The following is a 16,030-nucleotide window of genomic DNA, read 5'->3' as shown; positions in this document are numbered from 1 at the left end:
GTGTCTGTGTTAATTGGTTTCCCTTTTCTTTGTTGAAGAGGGTCTGTGCAATCCTTCTGCCTACTCCGCCATCTTGCCCCGCCTCCTGATACCCTTTCTTTTTCATAAAGAACACGTCATTTTCCATGATGAAAATCCTCTCATTACTTCCAGTGTTATAAGTAACAGAAGGGAGGGAAGATATTGAACCGGAAATGGCAGTATAAAATTACCACTCTTTAGGATTGGTGATGGTAAGTGACTAAATTGTTACTGTTCATATCTCATCTGTAAGTTTTCTTCATTCACTGAAATTGCTTGAGACTAGGCAGAAAGATGGTAGGTGACAGCATTCTTCATCCTATGTGGGCCGGGAGTGCAAAGCAATCAAATAACTGGATGAAAGAAATGAGATTTTCTAATAGAGACCAGAAAGTCAGAGAATTGGGACTTACAGAAGAAAGACTTAGAGGAAACATCTGCTAGTTCCAGTAGGGTGGGGTTAAGGGAGTGAGGAAGGGGGGCAGGAGAAAGGGTCAGAATATCCACCTACACTGTTACTAAACTTGTTGAAAAGAAAGCTGGTCTGATATGATGTAGACTGTCCCCCTCTGGATCAGAAAAACAGAAGCATTAGAATCTGCTATTCATATAGAAAGTGTGAGTAGAAAAAAGGAAAATGCACATGTGGGGATTGAGAACATCTGCTGTAAGAAGTCATTTTAGAGACAGCTGAGCAGTGGTTGTAAAGATACTTACTGGTGTTTAGGAGGAAGGAGGAAGAGAAATGGAGGTGGAGGCCAATGGGATGGGAGTAATTAGGTCATGAACAGCATCCCACCCTATATCTTTTATTTTCTCTGTGTTCAGACCCAGAGTCTCACCAGCAAGGGAACACTGTGGTTAATGGTAGCAGCCAAGAATCTGACATGAAGATAAATTGCCCATAGCATTATACAGCTGGTCCCTGGGAAAAAAGCTTGAGAGATATAAAACCAAAGTCCTGTGCCAAACATAATGTGAAAGAGACCAGTTTCTTGGAAATACTCTCACTTTTACTTCTGAATCATATATTTTCAGTACCTTAAAACTACTTTATATATCATAAAGTGATAGCTACTCAATCCTGAAGTTTTCCCATCTGGGATAAACTGTGAAGACTGGGAGAAAATGAAAATGACTTATGTGCCCAGTTGTGGCCTTGCAAGTGTGACCACTGACAATAACAACTCGGTTGTTGTTGTTTACTACTTACTGCATGTTTTTATTTCTTCTTATTTGATAAATGGTAGTTTCTCATAATCTTTCATGTGTAGAGTTTGAAGTTCCCCTTCCAGCTTTACATTATTCTCATGGTCTGGTAAGTCTGACAGTGGTGCTATCATATATTTGTATAACAATTTGTACATTTTAAAGTTTTACCATTGCCATTATTTGAGCTGATTCCCACAAACCTCAATTGGGTAGATAAAGCAGGTGGTATAATCTCCATGTAAAAATTCGGAACACTGAAATAACGAGGTTAACTTTCTTGCTTAAGATCAAATATCTAGGTCCTAATGAAAATACTAGTTCACTCCTCCTCTTGGCAATGCTCTTCTAAATGCATTTGGAGCTTAGAGGTCCTGAGGGTCCTGGCCTGGGCCCACTCCTCCCATTCAGTGCCCTGGACTTAGGGCTTGTTGAGCTGACAACTCTCCACAGCCTGATCTTGTTCACAGCTCCAAGCTCAGTTCACCTGCCTGTGGGGCTTGTTTACACAGATGCCTCACCAGCAGATCTGACTCAACACATCCCCAGCAGATTTCATCAGCTTTCTGCCCCGTCTCCTAACTTCCTGGTCCCAAGTTCTTATCCTAGTGAATGTTACCAACAAACTCACGGTTGTCTAAGGCAGGCCTCAGGATTGATTTATTTATTGCTGTCTTCATCTGCCACCATGGCAAGGCCACCATTTTCTTTCTTCATCACAGCTTTTTAAGTAGCCTCCTCAAGACCAGCCTTGCACTTCGCAGTCCATTCTCCCCATCACATTCAAATTTGGCTTTCTAAAATGCAGAGCTGATGACTCTTTCCTGCTTAAGATCTCCAGTGGCTTCTCTTTGCATTTAAGACAAAATCTAAAAATCTCAACCTGGCTTCCAGGATCTCAAAGAATCTTATTCTTGCATAACTTTCTAGCTTCTTCTCTCACCACTCTGTCTGCCCTTCCTGTTTTAGCTGTATTAAATATTTTCCTGTTTCTGGGGTGTATCAAGTTCTCTTTTGCCTCCAGGCCTTAAAACGTAAGTTGTTGTCTTCCTAGAGAACTCTGGTCCTTAGAGTCTCAGTCTAACCATCATACCTTCTGGGAAGCTTTTCTGACATACTACCACCCTCTGCTCTGCTCTTGGGTCTGTCTGTCCTTTCCCTTTTTAGACTCTGTTTGTCAAAAGGGCAAGAGCAGTGTTTGGCACTGTATTCTCAATATTGAGCCTGGTATATGGAATCTGCTTTGCAAACAGTATATTTTTGTTGAATGAATAAGCAAATGTTTCCAGATTTCTACTTTTCACTGGAATAGTTTCCCAACAATACAGCCAGCAGTCTCTTGTTAGTTTGTGTTAAATGGTGGCTCCTCCATATTCCCTAAAATTCTGTATTTTACAGATGAGGAAACTAAGACACAGAGAGATGAAATAATCTGCCACAGTGGCTAAGGCATTTGACTGCTAACCAGAAGGCTGCGGTTCAAACCCACCAGCCACTCCTTAGAAGGAAGATGGGGCAATCTACTTCCATAATGATACTGCCTCAGAAATCCAAGGAGGGGTCGCGATGAGTCGGGTCTGACTCGACGGCACATAACAACAAGAAGTATCACAGCAAATAAGTGGTAGAATTGGATTTTGAAGTCAGTGCAAATCATAGAATGAAAGCCAGTTCAATTTATGAAAAACACAGCAGTCAAACAAATGTCTGTATTTATTGTTTTGAGTTTTATAAGTGATTGCTCCGGTATTTTGTGATTGAGCATAGGTTTGAAGCCAGTATCTGTAGCTGTAGAATGAGGGAAAGGTGGGTTCGTTGTGGTGGGGATTACATGATATAATGTATATAAAAAGTAGGATATAGGTTGTCTATACCTTTTGGCTTTGTGAATAATGCTGCAATGAACATTGTTGAATAAGTCTCTTTTTGAGTCTCTGCTTTCAAGTCTTTGGGTATAAACCTGTTGCTGGAATTACTGATCATACGGTTTTTGGGAGCTCTGATGGCGTAGTGCCTAAAGCACTTGACTGCTAACCAGTTAACAGTAACTGTTAGTTACTGGTTGAAACCACCAGTAACTCCTTGGAAGGAAGATTGGGCAATCTACTTCCATAGTGCTACTTCCTCAGAAACCCAAGGAGGGGCCGCTATGAGTTGGATCCGACTCAACAGCAGTGAGTTTTAGTTTTATGGTAGTTTTAGTTTTTTGAGGAGCCACTACACTGTTTTCCACAATGGCTGTACCATTTTTGCATCCCCACAAGAAAGTGGCTAAGGGTTCCACATTTTCCAGTGTCCTTATCAATATTTGTTATTTTCTGTTTCCTCTATCTTAGCCATCCTCGTGAGAGTGAAGTAGTTGACTCATTATAATTTTGATTTGCACCTCTCTGATGGCTAATAAACTCTGGTAGCATAGTGCCAAAGGCACTTGACTGCTAACCAGAAGGCTGGCGGTTCAAACCCACCAGCAACTCCTCGGAAGGAAGGTTGGGCAGTCTACTTCCACAGTGATACTGCCTCAGAAAGCCAAGGAAGGGTCACTATGAGTCGGATCTGATTCGACGGCATATAACAACAACAGCAATGGCTAATGACACTGAGCATATTTTCATGTGTTCAGTGACCATTTGAATGTCCTCTTTGGTGAAATGTCTATTCAAGTCCTTTGCCAATTTTATTATTGGGTTATTTGTCTTTTTGTTGATAAATTGTCAAAATTTTATAATATATTTTGGTTATTAGATTCTTACCAAATATATGGCTTCCAAAGATATTCTACAAGTCCATAACTTCTCTTTTCACTTTTTTGGTAACATCTTTTGATGAGCAAAAATTTTATTTTTATGCAGTCCCATTTATTAATTTTGTCTTTTGCTGTTTCAGTTTTTGTTATTAATATATTAGGTAATCCATTGTTAAAAGCTAGGCCTAATCATTTAGATGGGAGCTCTGGTAGCATAGTGCCTAAAGCACTTGACTGCTAACCAAAATGGTGGTGGTTCAAACCCACCAGCCACTCCTCAGAAGGAAGATGGGGCAATCTACTTCCATAGCAATACTGCCTCAGAAACTCAAGGATTGGTCGCTATGAGCTGGGTCCGAATCCACAGCATATAACGACGACAACAATCATTTATATTTCAACTGCATTTTCTTCTAAGAATTTTATGGTTTTACATGAATGCATAAACAAAATGTGGTACACTCAATGAAATACTACTCAACCAGTAGGAGAAATTAAGTCATGATACATGCTACAATATGGATGGAGCTAGAAGTCAATCACAAAAGGACAAATATTGTGTGACCTCACTTAAATATAAAGAGACAAGAAAAGGCAAATGTATAAGAGACTGAAGTTTATTAGTGATTACCAGGGATTGGGGGGTGGGCAGAGAGGGATTAACAGTTACAGAAAAATTGCATTGATTAAGGATAGGGTTGCATAGCCAGTCATTGTAATTGCTGTCAATAAGCTGTACATCTGTAAAAAAATTGAATTGGCAAAGGTTGTATGACACATATATTTATAACAATGACATTGCCTACCCCATCACCACTCTCAGAAAAAAAGTAGCTGCTGAGGCTGTTTATGTTCAATGAAACAGCCTCGTGGGGTTTGGTTCCTTGATTTGGAAGTTTAGATTCATGATTTCTTGAGAGCCCAGTTAACTGGCCTAATAATGTGTTTAGTGTTTCTGTTCTATCTCCTAGTTCATTGTTTAGTGCCTGGGGTCTTAAAGGCTTGCAGGTGGCCATCCAGGGTACAATAATTGGTCTCTATTTGTCTGGAGTAACAGAGGAAGAAGGAGAGTTAGGAATAGGAGGTAGCATAGTGCCTAAGGCACTTGACTGCCAACCAGTGGCGGTTCAAACCCACCAGCCACTCCTCAGAAGGAAGGTTGGGCAATCTACTTCCGTAGTGATACTGCCTCGGAAACCCAAGGAGGGGTCACTATGAGTCGGGTCTGACTCGACGGCACATAACAACAACAACAATGGAATGTGCAGCTAATTACCTCTATGAACAACTACCTCGATGCCATGAGACCAAAAGAACTGGATGGTGCATGGCTACCCTTACAGAACATTTTGAATAAAGATTCTATAGAAGAATCCTGATTGAAAGGGGGAAAAAAATGCAGAACAGAATATCAAATTCCCATGGACTCTAGACTTTCCCACCACCACCTGCTCCCTGGGAGGAAGATGAGGCAGTTTACTTCTGCAAAGATTTACAAACTTGGAAACCAGTGGGGGTTTCTGTGAGTCAGAATTGACTCAGTGGGTTTGGTTTCTAAACTATCTGAAACCGTGGAGGCTAGATGAACCCCTGAAACTATTGCCCTGAGATAATCTTTAAACCTTTAACCAAAAATATCCCCAGAAGTCTTCTTAAAACCAAATGATAGTTTTGCTTATGTAGTAAAAAAACATCTGCCTTGAGCATTATGCTCCTTTGAGAACTGTCTACTAGCATCTAGAAAGATTAGATAGGAACCTTAGGAGGCAGTGAGTTTAGGTTAATGAAGAAGGAACAACTTAGGAAAGGAGGAGGAGAGTGGTTGCACAACTCGAAGAATGTAATCAGTGTCACTGAAATGTACATATAGACACTTGATGTTTTGTTGTGTATGTGCTCAACAACAACAACAAAATAAATAAAATTTTTGGGAAAAAATAATACATTGTAAGGAACTAGTACATTGTAGGCTTCTGAAAAATGCTTATATTGATGTCTTTGTTTTAAGTTGTCTACTAGCATGTATCATTGAACTTTAGAATGTGTGGTAGAGTTTACTAAAGAAAAAGTTGGAATTTTTAGACCTGAATAACTTCTTGGGAAAAATGGAATGGCTAAGAAAAACTAATTTTTCATTTAGATTTAAATGGTATATACTGTATAAAGTTTATTCTAACTCAGTTAATGATTATGTCTGTGTGCTTCTCTAAGCCTTTGGTCATATAAGGGCATAAAGAGGTGGCAATTTTCAGTATTTTGACCTACCATAAAGCTACAGAAGACTATTTAATGGTGTCATATTTATCTCTACTTGGTTCTAATTATATTGCTATTTATTGATAAGAAACAGTAAATTAATATTGGATAAATGACTTCATTAGATGAAATATTTGAAAACATTGCATCTGCAGCAGTGAAATAATTTTTTAAAAGATACTGATGGAAAAAATTTTTTTAACCTTTTCTTTTATTGCAATTAAAGTAAAATATTGTGCTGTTCCCTTATTACATTTTTCTGTGCTATCGTACTTGTAAGATGGTTGGGTTTTGATGATTCGTCCTCTATTACATATATGTATCAGATAGTGCATGTTTTAGAAATGAATGCCTTAAAGTATGAGTTTTTTAATTTAAGTTAAAAACATAAATAAGTTGAGATATTGTCCAGAGATAAAGTGACACTAAATAAGCCTTCTTTAATATAAATATTTAGTGTGCATTGAGAACTTACTTAACAGTTACTGTGTACAGACAGCTTTACTACTTTATCTCATTTGATCTTCACAACAACTCGTAATAGATACTCAAGATACTCTTACCCTTTTTCATATGAAGAAACTGAGGTTAAGAAATGTTGTTTCTTACCCAGTGTCTTAAATTGGAAAGTGAGTACAAATCTTTGTAATTCCAAAGCCTTTGTTGCTTTTTATGTGATGTATGTATGATAAAGGAGAAACCACTAATCAACATGGATGAATTCTTCAATTTATTTAGGCTGGGATTATTGGATAGCACTTTAGGAAAACTAGGCAGTAATAACCTGTGGATCATAGCACAGCGTTGTCTGATATGTGGCTGGAAGATGAGCTCCTTAGGTTGGAAGGCACTCAGAACACACAGTGGCTGAAACAGTTGATGTGAGCATCGTGAAGATGGTGCAGGTCTGGGCAACATGTAGTTCTTTACATGAGGTCACCATGACTTGAAACCAACTTGACGACAACTAACAATAACATAAAATTTTAAAGTTTTTGAATAAAATAGCAAAAATTAAGAAAATAATATCTAATGCTAACAAGGTGCTAGCATAGTATGCTCATGGTGTGATAAACCAGTAAAGAACTTTTGCATTATGTATCGAGAGACATAAAAATGCTTATTCCTTTGTAGTAATTCTACTTAAGGGAATCTATTCTGTTAAATAATCCATCCTATGGAAAATGCTATTTACATGAAAATATTTTGCTGTATTTTTCATAATAACCAAATATTAGGAAAGGAATCTAAATACCCAATTCATGGATACTGGTTAAATATTCAAACCACTAGATGAAATGTTATATAGTCATTATCATCAATGATAAGAAGTCTATGTACCAGTATAAAACAATGCAAATGGTTACATTTTTTATTCTGCTTTTTCATTTTATGTCTTTACTGAGGTTACTACAACTATAGAAAATGAGGTACTTGTACCATAAAAGACTAAACTGAAAAATTGTACATAAACTGTTATTAACTGTGATTATTTAAGTAGTGGTATTATAGTTTGCTTTTTTATATTCTGAGTTTTACGAAATATGGTTATTGCTTTTCTTTAAAAACTCTAAATAAAAATGACTTATTCTTTGACCCATAGGATGGTTTTCCAGATTTCCAGGATTCTGTGCAGACACTCTTCCAGCAGGCTAAAACTAAGAGTGAAGAATTTGCAGCTCTTAGTTCACAGGTAACGTGAATAACTAGTTGTTCCCCCAGCCCCCTTAATAACCGCTGTAGGTTAAAAAATAAATGGCTACTTCAACTAGCTTCACTTTTAAGTATCAGGACTGAATTTTCATTTCTGGTTTTTAAAATGTCATCTGATCCACAGCTGTATCAACAAGACAGCAATAGGTTGCATTTAGTTTGTGAACATAATCTGTTATCATGCTACCTCGATGTCTTTGTAGTTTTGTGGGAAGGGAGATGCATTCTCTATGTAAGAAAACCCAAAAGAAGAAATTCTGTATCAGGAAAACAGCAATATGTCTGTGGTTGTGAATAATACAATTCTAGCATAAAACAGCATTAGTTCTTAATAAAATATTAATAGTCAAGTGTTGTAGCTATTGCTGAAACAAATTCATACATATTGAAAAATAATTAATATGTAGCTTTAGGTACTTTTGCCAATACATTATTTAATCGTGTATACTGAGAAATTCTTTCTGCAAACATCACTTTCAGAAATCCCAGGAAGTTTTATTTTTTGTTGAGCTTCTCCCTAGTGACTTGCTTATGGTCAAATTTAGTACTGCCACATTTTGTTTTTTTATGTTAAGAAGAAAACTGTATTTTCAAGCTGCTTCTTGAAATTTTATCAGTTAATTAGTAATAAGTTCAAATTAAATGAAGTTATGGTTACTTTTGATCTAGTTTATGTAACTCAGAAAAACAGTATAATCAATTATTTATTCAATAAATTAAAATATTCACCTATTGATTTTTATATTGTGAATGAGGACTGTATGTGACTGATTTTATACAGCAGCTTCCTGATACTCTCTTACATTTCAAGGTAGTGATTCCTATCTGTGCATTTTGACTGTTGCCTCCTTGGCAAAATATCACAGATACTGCTTTGAATATCACATACAAGTAATTTAGAGCAGTGCGTAGACAAGGCACTTAAAACACATGCCGAGATGAATTTCTACGTCAGCCAACTAATTGTGTATTTTAAAACATGTCTTTTTATAATTGGTTAGAAAATACTGCAGTTTCATTCCATGATGAAAGGGAAGATCCTCTTTGGCACTGATGTTTTTCTGCATAATTTGCATTGTTTAATTTTAGTGGGAGGTGTGTTTGTCTTGTTCTTCTAGACAGCCGTTTTACACCTTTTTTCCCCCTAAACATACTGTCATCCTATCAGAGTTTGTATAGTGCCAAATTCTAAAATAAAAATGCCAAGATTTCACCCTATGTGTTATAAGCAGATTATGGCAGATGTTGCTGTTGCTTTTAGGTGTCCTTTAAAAAAAAAAAAAAAAAATCTTTAAAAAGACTCAGTACTTTGGAAAAGAAAGCTTAAGTTATTTTGCTTTTCAGTTCAAATGAAATTGTCTTTATAGGCTTGAGAAGAAAGGTTTTTTTTGCATTTGTCCAAAACCTAGCATTTTATGTTTAAACATGATGACATGCATATTTATGGAAGGTATATACCACATGAAGTGTGAACTGATTTTAATATATACCAAATATATTTGCTGGAGTCTAGAATTGGCATCTTTAAACCATTAAAGAATCTAGACTGTTTTAGTTACTGATTTTATTTTTTGCTTTACTTACTAGCAGCCTGAAAAGGTGATGGCAAAGCAGATGGAGTTCCTTTGCACCCAAGCTGGCTACGAGAGACTGCAGCATGCTGAAAGAAGACTGTCATCAGGATTTTACCGGCAGAGCTCAGAAGAGCACAGCCCTAACGGCTTGACATCTGATACCGCTGATGGACAAGGTACATCTTTAGAATGGCCTATGCAACTCATTATTTTGTAGGGTTATATTATAATTTCTAGGAGTTCTGATAGCATAGTGCCTAAAGCACTTGACTGCTAACCAGAAGGCTGGAGGTTCAAACCACCAGCCACTCCTTGGAAGGAAGATTGGACAATCTACTTCCGTAGCGATACTGCCTTGGAAACCCAAGGAAGGGTCGCTATGAGTTGGATCCGACTCTCCAGCACATAACAACAACAACATTATAGCTTCTCCATCAAAATTAATTATTAAATTGCCCCTGTGGTAGTTAGGGTTGTGTGTCAACTTGGCTGGGCCTGGTTGATTGGCTGGGCAGCTGATGGTAGTTATTCCCCATGATGAGACTGGAAGTCAGCTCCGTGGTAGGATCCACCACAAGCAGCTGAATAGCTGCTTTAGGGATGTGGTCTGCTTCCCGTATATAGAAAGCATCTTTGGGAATGGCCTCTAGCTTATGGCGCTCTTGAACCTTGTATGTAGCCAAGTTGTTGTTCATTAGCCTGCTCTGCTCTGCCAATCCTGGTACTTTCAGTGGACTTGAATCAGTGGCCTGCCGTGTTGTTTGTTAACATCAGGACTGTGCCATTTTATTTGTTGACCTTGGGCTCGTTAGCCTCAGCAGCCAGTAGCTGCCTGAATGAATGCCTATAGCTTTGGTGGGCTTGGAGCAAGAGGCAGAGCTGAAGCCCAAGGTTGAGGGGCTTTCACACAGCCCCTAGAACTTGGCACTTTGAACTCAGACTTCTAGCCTCCCAAACTGTAAGAGAATAAGCTCCTATTTTTGTTCAAGCTAGCCATCCCATTTGTGGTATTTCTGTTGAGTAGCACTGGGTAACCAAAACATCCCTGCTATGTAAAAAGGGAAGAATTCATCCCTGAAATTGTGAGTTGTGAATATTTTACCTTATTATTCCCAATCAATAGCTGGCAAATGCAATTAACATTTAAGTTAAAGGATGTGTGGGAATGGAAAACAGATCATTTTCCTCAAGGAAACTGATTCCATGAGACATGTTTATTGTTTTAAAAAAGACCAAAACTTCATATTTTGTTAGACTTTCAAAAACTGTCTGTTAATGTTGATAACATTTGGTTTCTAAGAGAATATGGTAAATGCTTCTGAAGTATCATGACCAAGTGTGGAGATTTGAAGAGACAGTAGAAGTATGCAGAGATTTAAAGAGATTTTGTCTTCATTCAGGCTGCACATCAGCTTACGAGCCCTGTAAAAATATTTTGTGTGGTATTGCAGATTATTCTCTTAAACCATTAAATTTAGAAAGGTATGTGATTCAAGAGTATTTTTAGCCATTTAAAAATTACTTCATTTTTTCATATCCTCCAAAGTCACTATCATTCACTCACTCACCTGCTAATTTTTTTTAGTACAGGCAGTTACCTACAAATTCCACTTAAAACCTTAAAGGCACAGGAACAGATCTTGTTCATTACCTTGGGACTGCCTGTATATTCTCTGTGCCAAGTACAGTTCTAGGCATTGAAGTTGTAGCAGTCAACAAGACAAATTCCTTGTTCTCTTGGAGCTTACACACTCTGGACAGAGATGTAGAGTATATATAAGTAAACAAAATAGGGATAATGATTTGAAAAGAAAAATAATTATGTTTCTTTTTATATATTATATTATACTTTTCTAGACAGTGGTTCCTAGTGTTTAAAACCTAAGATTTCTTTCTAAGTAAGAATAACATCTTAAGCATTCATGTAGTAAAATATTTTACGTGTCAGCAGATCAGAGAATTATAGAAGAAAGTTCTTTTAAAATATTACAGAAACTTTTTAATTGAGGTCTTCATTTTTCTCATCAGCCATCAACCTATAGTTAAGAATCAGTGGTGTTTATGAAAGAGTTCATGATTCATTTGTGGCACCAGGGTAATCTAGTGTGAGGTGACAGTTTCCTAAGTGTGATGGATGACAGAGAATATAATATGGTGTATAACCATCTTTTAACATCTCTTTGCTAACACTTTTTTTCAGGGATCGTGCCATAATCTAATTTAGATAATTTTAATAATCTGCATTTGGCTTAAAGCCATCTCTGTCTCTCTAATATTTGTTATTATGTGGTTATTGACATACTTTAGAACAAAGAATGGTTGAGCTAGTAAGAAAATGCCTTGTGGTAGGGGAGGAGGGTGATATATTATATGCCAGAGTTGGAAAGCTCAGTGGACATCACTCTTTCGTTTCATTCATGTTTGTCTTGGCAGAATTGTAAACCTTAGGACTAGCGTGAAATGACTTGCCATTTTCCTCCTAAAGTATTATTTAAAACATTTTTTTCTATCATTTAAATTCTTTACTCCTTGTTGACTTTCCTTATTCCATCCCTCCTTAAGAGACTCAAGCAATTTGTGAAAACTTACTTGAATAGAAACCATGGTAGTTTGAAATATCACTCATATTGTTTCTTTTTTTCTTTTCATCAGGAGAAAGACCTTTGAATCTCCGAATGCCTAATATACAGAATAGACAACCCCATCCTTTTATGGTGGATGGGGAGCTTAGTAGACTTTACTCCAGTGAGACAAAGTCCCACTCATCAGGTGAGAATGTGTATATAATCAGAGAGAGGAACACACTTGAATGAAGCATCTTTAAGATCTTTTCTCCTCATACTCCCCCAAAAAGATCATTATTAACCATATTACTTGTCAGTTTTTCTCCCAGTGAAAATTACTATAATAACCAGTCTTTTTGAGACCATAGTACAAGCAACCCCCAGATTACAAACGTCTGACGTTAGGACAACTCCTACTTGCCCTTTCAGGTTATGTAAATTTGCCCTCATTTTGAAAGGATCAAATCAGCCCCTACTCACAACAGATTCCTCACCACAGTCACCTTCACTTGCTACAGAACACTGCAAAAATAAAAAAATAAATAAACTTGCTGCATGTGCAGCTTTTAAATCATTGAAAAGGCTTTGGGCCTTTTCTTACACTAAAATAAGACTAAACTATGTACCTGTTCCAAAGACACAAAGAATGACAGAGAAAAAAAAAAAATCCATGAGTATTGACATTTTATTTTGGTACAACTATTACATATATGGTGACTTTTAAAGAAAATTTTTAAATGAATAATAAATGTATGGTTTGAGTTACATTATTGCCTTTTTCTGGCCTTTTATGATGTGAAATTGTTAGACTGCAATTGCTTGCTGTCATACTAAGTCAGTCTGAACATGCAAATCTAAACTTTTCAAGCAGATTCAAGGATGATACTCATATTTAAAAAGTAAACTAAACTCCATTAAAAGATAAGCAGTTTCTTATTGTAGTTAGATTTTCACTTACTTTTACCAAGTGAAGTAAGTTAGACAAAATTAAAGTATTAGAAACCAGAGCCATTTGAAAAAATTTACTGTTACTCAATTTGTGAGTTAAAGTAGCTGTAGTGATCACTTGATTAAAGTAACTAATTTTATAGATGTGGAAGTTTGAGACCACATAAAGTAAATGGTTCTAAATACGTGTTAAGGCAATGGGGAAAGTAGTTCCACAAGTATTAGATTTAAACCTGAGTTTGTATATATTACTTAGATAGAATTAATTATATATTTATTTGAAGAACATTATCAAGAGAGGTTATGAATTTCAGTTCACACTACTAGCATCAGAGGCTAAAAAGCCAAAGCCCTAAATAATACAGGTATGCGTCACTTAACATCTGTTCAGGCAATATCCGACCACATGTATGTTCCTGGTCCTATTGTTGATTTTTTGTTAAAGGGAAGGTAGTTTTCCTTTAGTTTTTTATTTCCACTTAGTGGTTTTAAAGACCCCAAGCCCCAGAGAGAGAGAAGCAAGGCTCCAGGACATATCGCAATCCTGGCAGTGCCTCCTTTTCTTCCTCTTCCTCTCCTCTTGCTTCATTCACTCACCCAGCAGGCTTGCAGCCTTTCATCCCCAGCACAGACAGTGCCTGCTATGACCCCTTCACTCCTGCCATGGTGCTGGTATGCTCGCCGGCCCAGGTGCTCTTGTGCTGGACTCCTTGGTCCAGGTGATGACAGCTGCACATGGTCAGAGGCAGCCATCTGCACCAGCAGGGCAGCAGCAGCCAGGGGTGCTGCCACCAGCCTTGCTCCTGGCACCTGCACACCCAGTTCCTACAGTCACCTTTCCATGCTTCCTTGTGTGCAAGGTCCCAATTTGCATGCCAGCACAACCCCTGCCTGGCCACACACCCAGCAGGGCCAGCCTCCTGAGTCCAGTGGATTCAGAACTTGGGGCTTTGTCTGGTGGGTTCCCATTAAGTTCTAATATAGTAGGCTTTATGGGGATTTAACTATGGATTATACAGGGACTGCTTATATATAATATGGTGTTTATACAACATCCAAATTGCATAACATCCTATTTCACAGAACATATTGTGGACATTATAAGTGACCCATACCTGTATTCTGTGCTGTGACTTTAGTATATACTATTACTTTTCTTGATTTTAGGCACTTTAAGAATGTCAAAGAGAAGTAGAGAAATTGAAATTGTTCTAAGGATTACATCCTGGTCATATTTCCACAGCATGAAAATGTGATCTATTTCTTTGAAATGCTTTTTTTTAAAAAAAATTTTTTCTACCAGCTTGTATCCCTTTGAAGATTTTGTATGTATGTGGAATGCTCCAATTACATTGATCACATGTGTTCCACCATGGGGGCATACTTTGTATCTCTATTACATAGAGATGTAGTTGAGCTAGGGTTTATGTAAAACAGAATGAAAGAATGCCTGAAAAGCCTTTTTTTCTTTTCCCATTTTAATTGAGTAGAAGTATTGTAGGCGCCATGTGCAAACCTGGGTCCATACCTCAGCACTAATTACTTGACTGAGTGACCCTTACTGAGTTACTTAACTACCCTGATCCTCCATTGCTTCCTCTGTAAAATAGAAATAATAATACCTACCTCATATGGTACTTACAAGCATTACATAAGATTGCATACATGAGTTGCCAGGCTGGTTGGAATTTAATATGTGGTAGCTGATATTTTCATTGCTCTATGTGGAACTTTAAAATCCCCTTCTTTGAACAGAAGGTGAATCCATAAATTATGAGCAACCTAATTTCAGGTAAGGTTCCCTGGTGGCACAGTGATTAAGCAATAAACTGCTGACTAAAAAGTTGTCAGGTCAAACCCACCACCTGCTCTATGGGAGAAAGATGTGGCAGTCTGTTTCCATAAAGATGTACAGCCTTGGAAACCCTATGGGGAAATTCTCATCTGTTCTATAAGGTCACTATGAGTCAAAATCCACTCATCAGCAATGGATTTGGGTTGTTTGTTTTAATATCAAAGAACCCGTTGGTATTGCCTACCTCTCTGGAATCCTTTCGAGGTGTGTGTGTGTGTCTCAGTATTAGTACTTTTCATAAAGATTATATTTTTGTGTGTGAAGTTGAAATAACTATATATACATAATTCCATGGAATGATTTCTTACCAAAGTAGACTATTACCCTATTTCTCCCACTTTAATATTTCATGGCTATAGAAATTTTAAAAGAGTTCTCTATTTAGACAAGAAAGAATGTTTTTATATCACATTCCTTCATTGGCAGTAAATATTTTAACAAATAACTTTGTTGTACATCACTTATATTTTATTTATGTTGCTGGACCAACCATTAAATAAAAACTGATATGTTCTATTTAGTAATACAATTTCATTATTTCACTTAACTCTCACATCACTGTACATAGATAGTAATCACATTTTATAAATGCAGCTACTGAAGCTTAGAGGTATATGTAACTGGCCCAGAGATTTATATAGTTAGTAATTAGGAGACCTTGAATTTAAATTCAGAACCCAAGCGTTTATAACCATAGCTGTATACACATAACATTTTTATATGGTATTACAGAATCATGAAGAGTTTATAGTATTTGCTATAGATTTTGGGATTTTGTTTTATAATTTGTTTTCTTCAATTCATTGATTTCAAATATCAACATACTTCATGTTTCCATTTTTATGCAGAGAGCCTTGGGATTTTAAAAGACTACCCTCACTCAGCTTTTACATTAGAAAAGAAAGTCATCAAAACAGAGCCTGAAGATTCCAGATAGCTTGGTGGAAATGGCATCAGATGTAAGGATTATGCTCCATCATAGAAATAAGCCTTAATAACCAATGTTGCCTCATTCAGCTCAAACAGATTTCATAGCCAAAGCATAAGGACTGGTATAGTAGTCTATGGAAACCAGGAAGACAAAGCAACAGCCACAAAAGAGAAAATCATGTTGCAATCTGTAACAGAAATACTGATCCATTCA

General features: G+C 37.0%; 1 protein-coding gene across 1 annotated transcript in view; it reads left to right on the top strand.

The window, feature by feature from the left end:
• NAB1 (NGFI-A binding protein 1) overlaps positions 1-15,823 on the top strand; it is a 54,298-nt gene extending 38,475 nt beyond the window's left edge. Inside the window, exons 5-8 of the mRNA XM_042781712.1 lie at positions 7,836-7,925; positions 9,533-9,695; positions 12,172-12,288; positions 15,735-15,823. Of these exons, the coding sequence (XP_042637646.1) occupies positions 7,836-7,925; positions 9,533-9,695; positions 12,172-12,288; positions 15,735-15,823 (459 nt within the window). The remainder of the gene's footprint in view (positions 1-7,835; positions 7,926-9,532; positions 9,696-12,171; positions 12,289-15,734) is intronic.
• Positions 15,824-16,030: the final 207 nt, after the last annotated feature.

Source organism: Orycteropus afer, unplaced genomic scaffold (assembly GCF_000298275.1).
Source record: "Orycteropus afer afer isolate SDZICR_OR568_19922 unplaced genomic scaffold, OryAfe1.0 scaffold00001, whole genome shotgun sequence".
Lineage (NCBI taxonomy): Eukaryota > Metazoa > Chordata > Mammalia > Tubulidentata > Orycteropodidae > Orycteropus > Orycteropus afer.
Note: the sequence above shows the minus strand (reverse complement) of the source record. Positions and strands in the feature narration are given on the sequence as shown.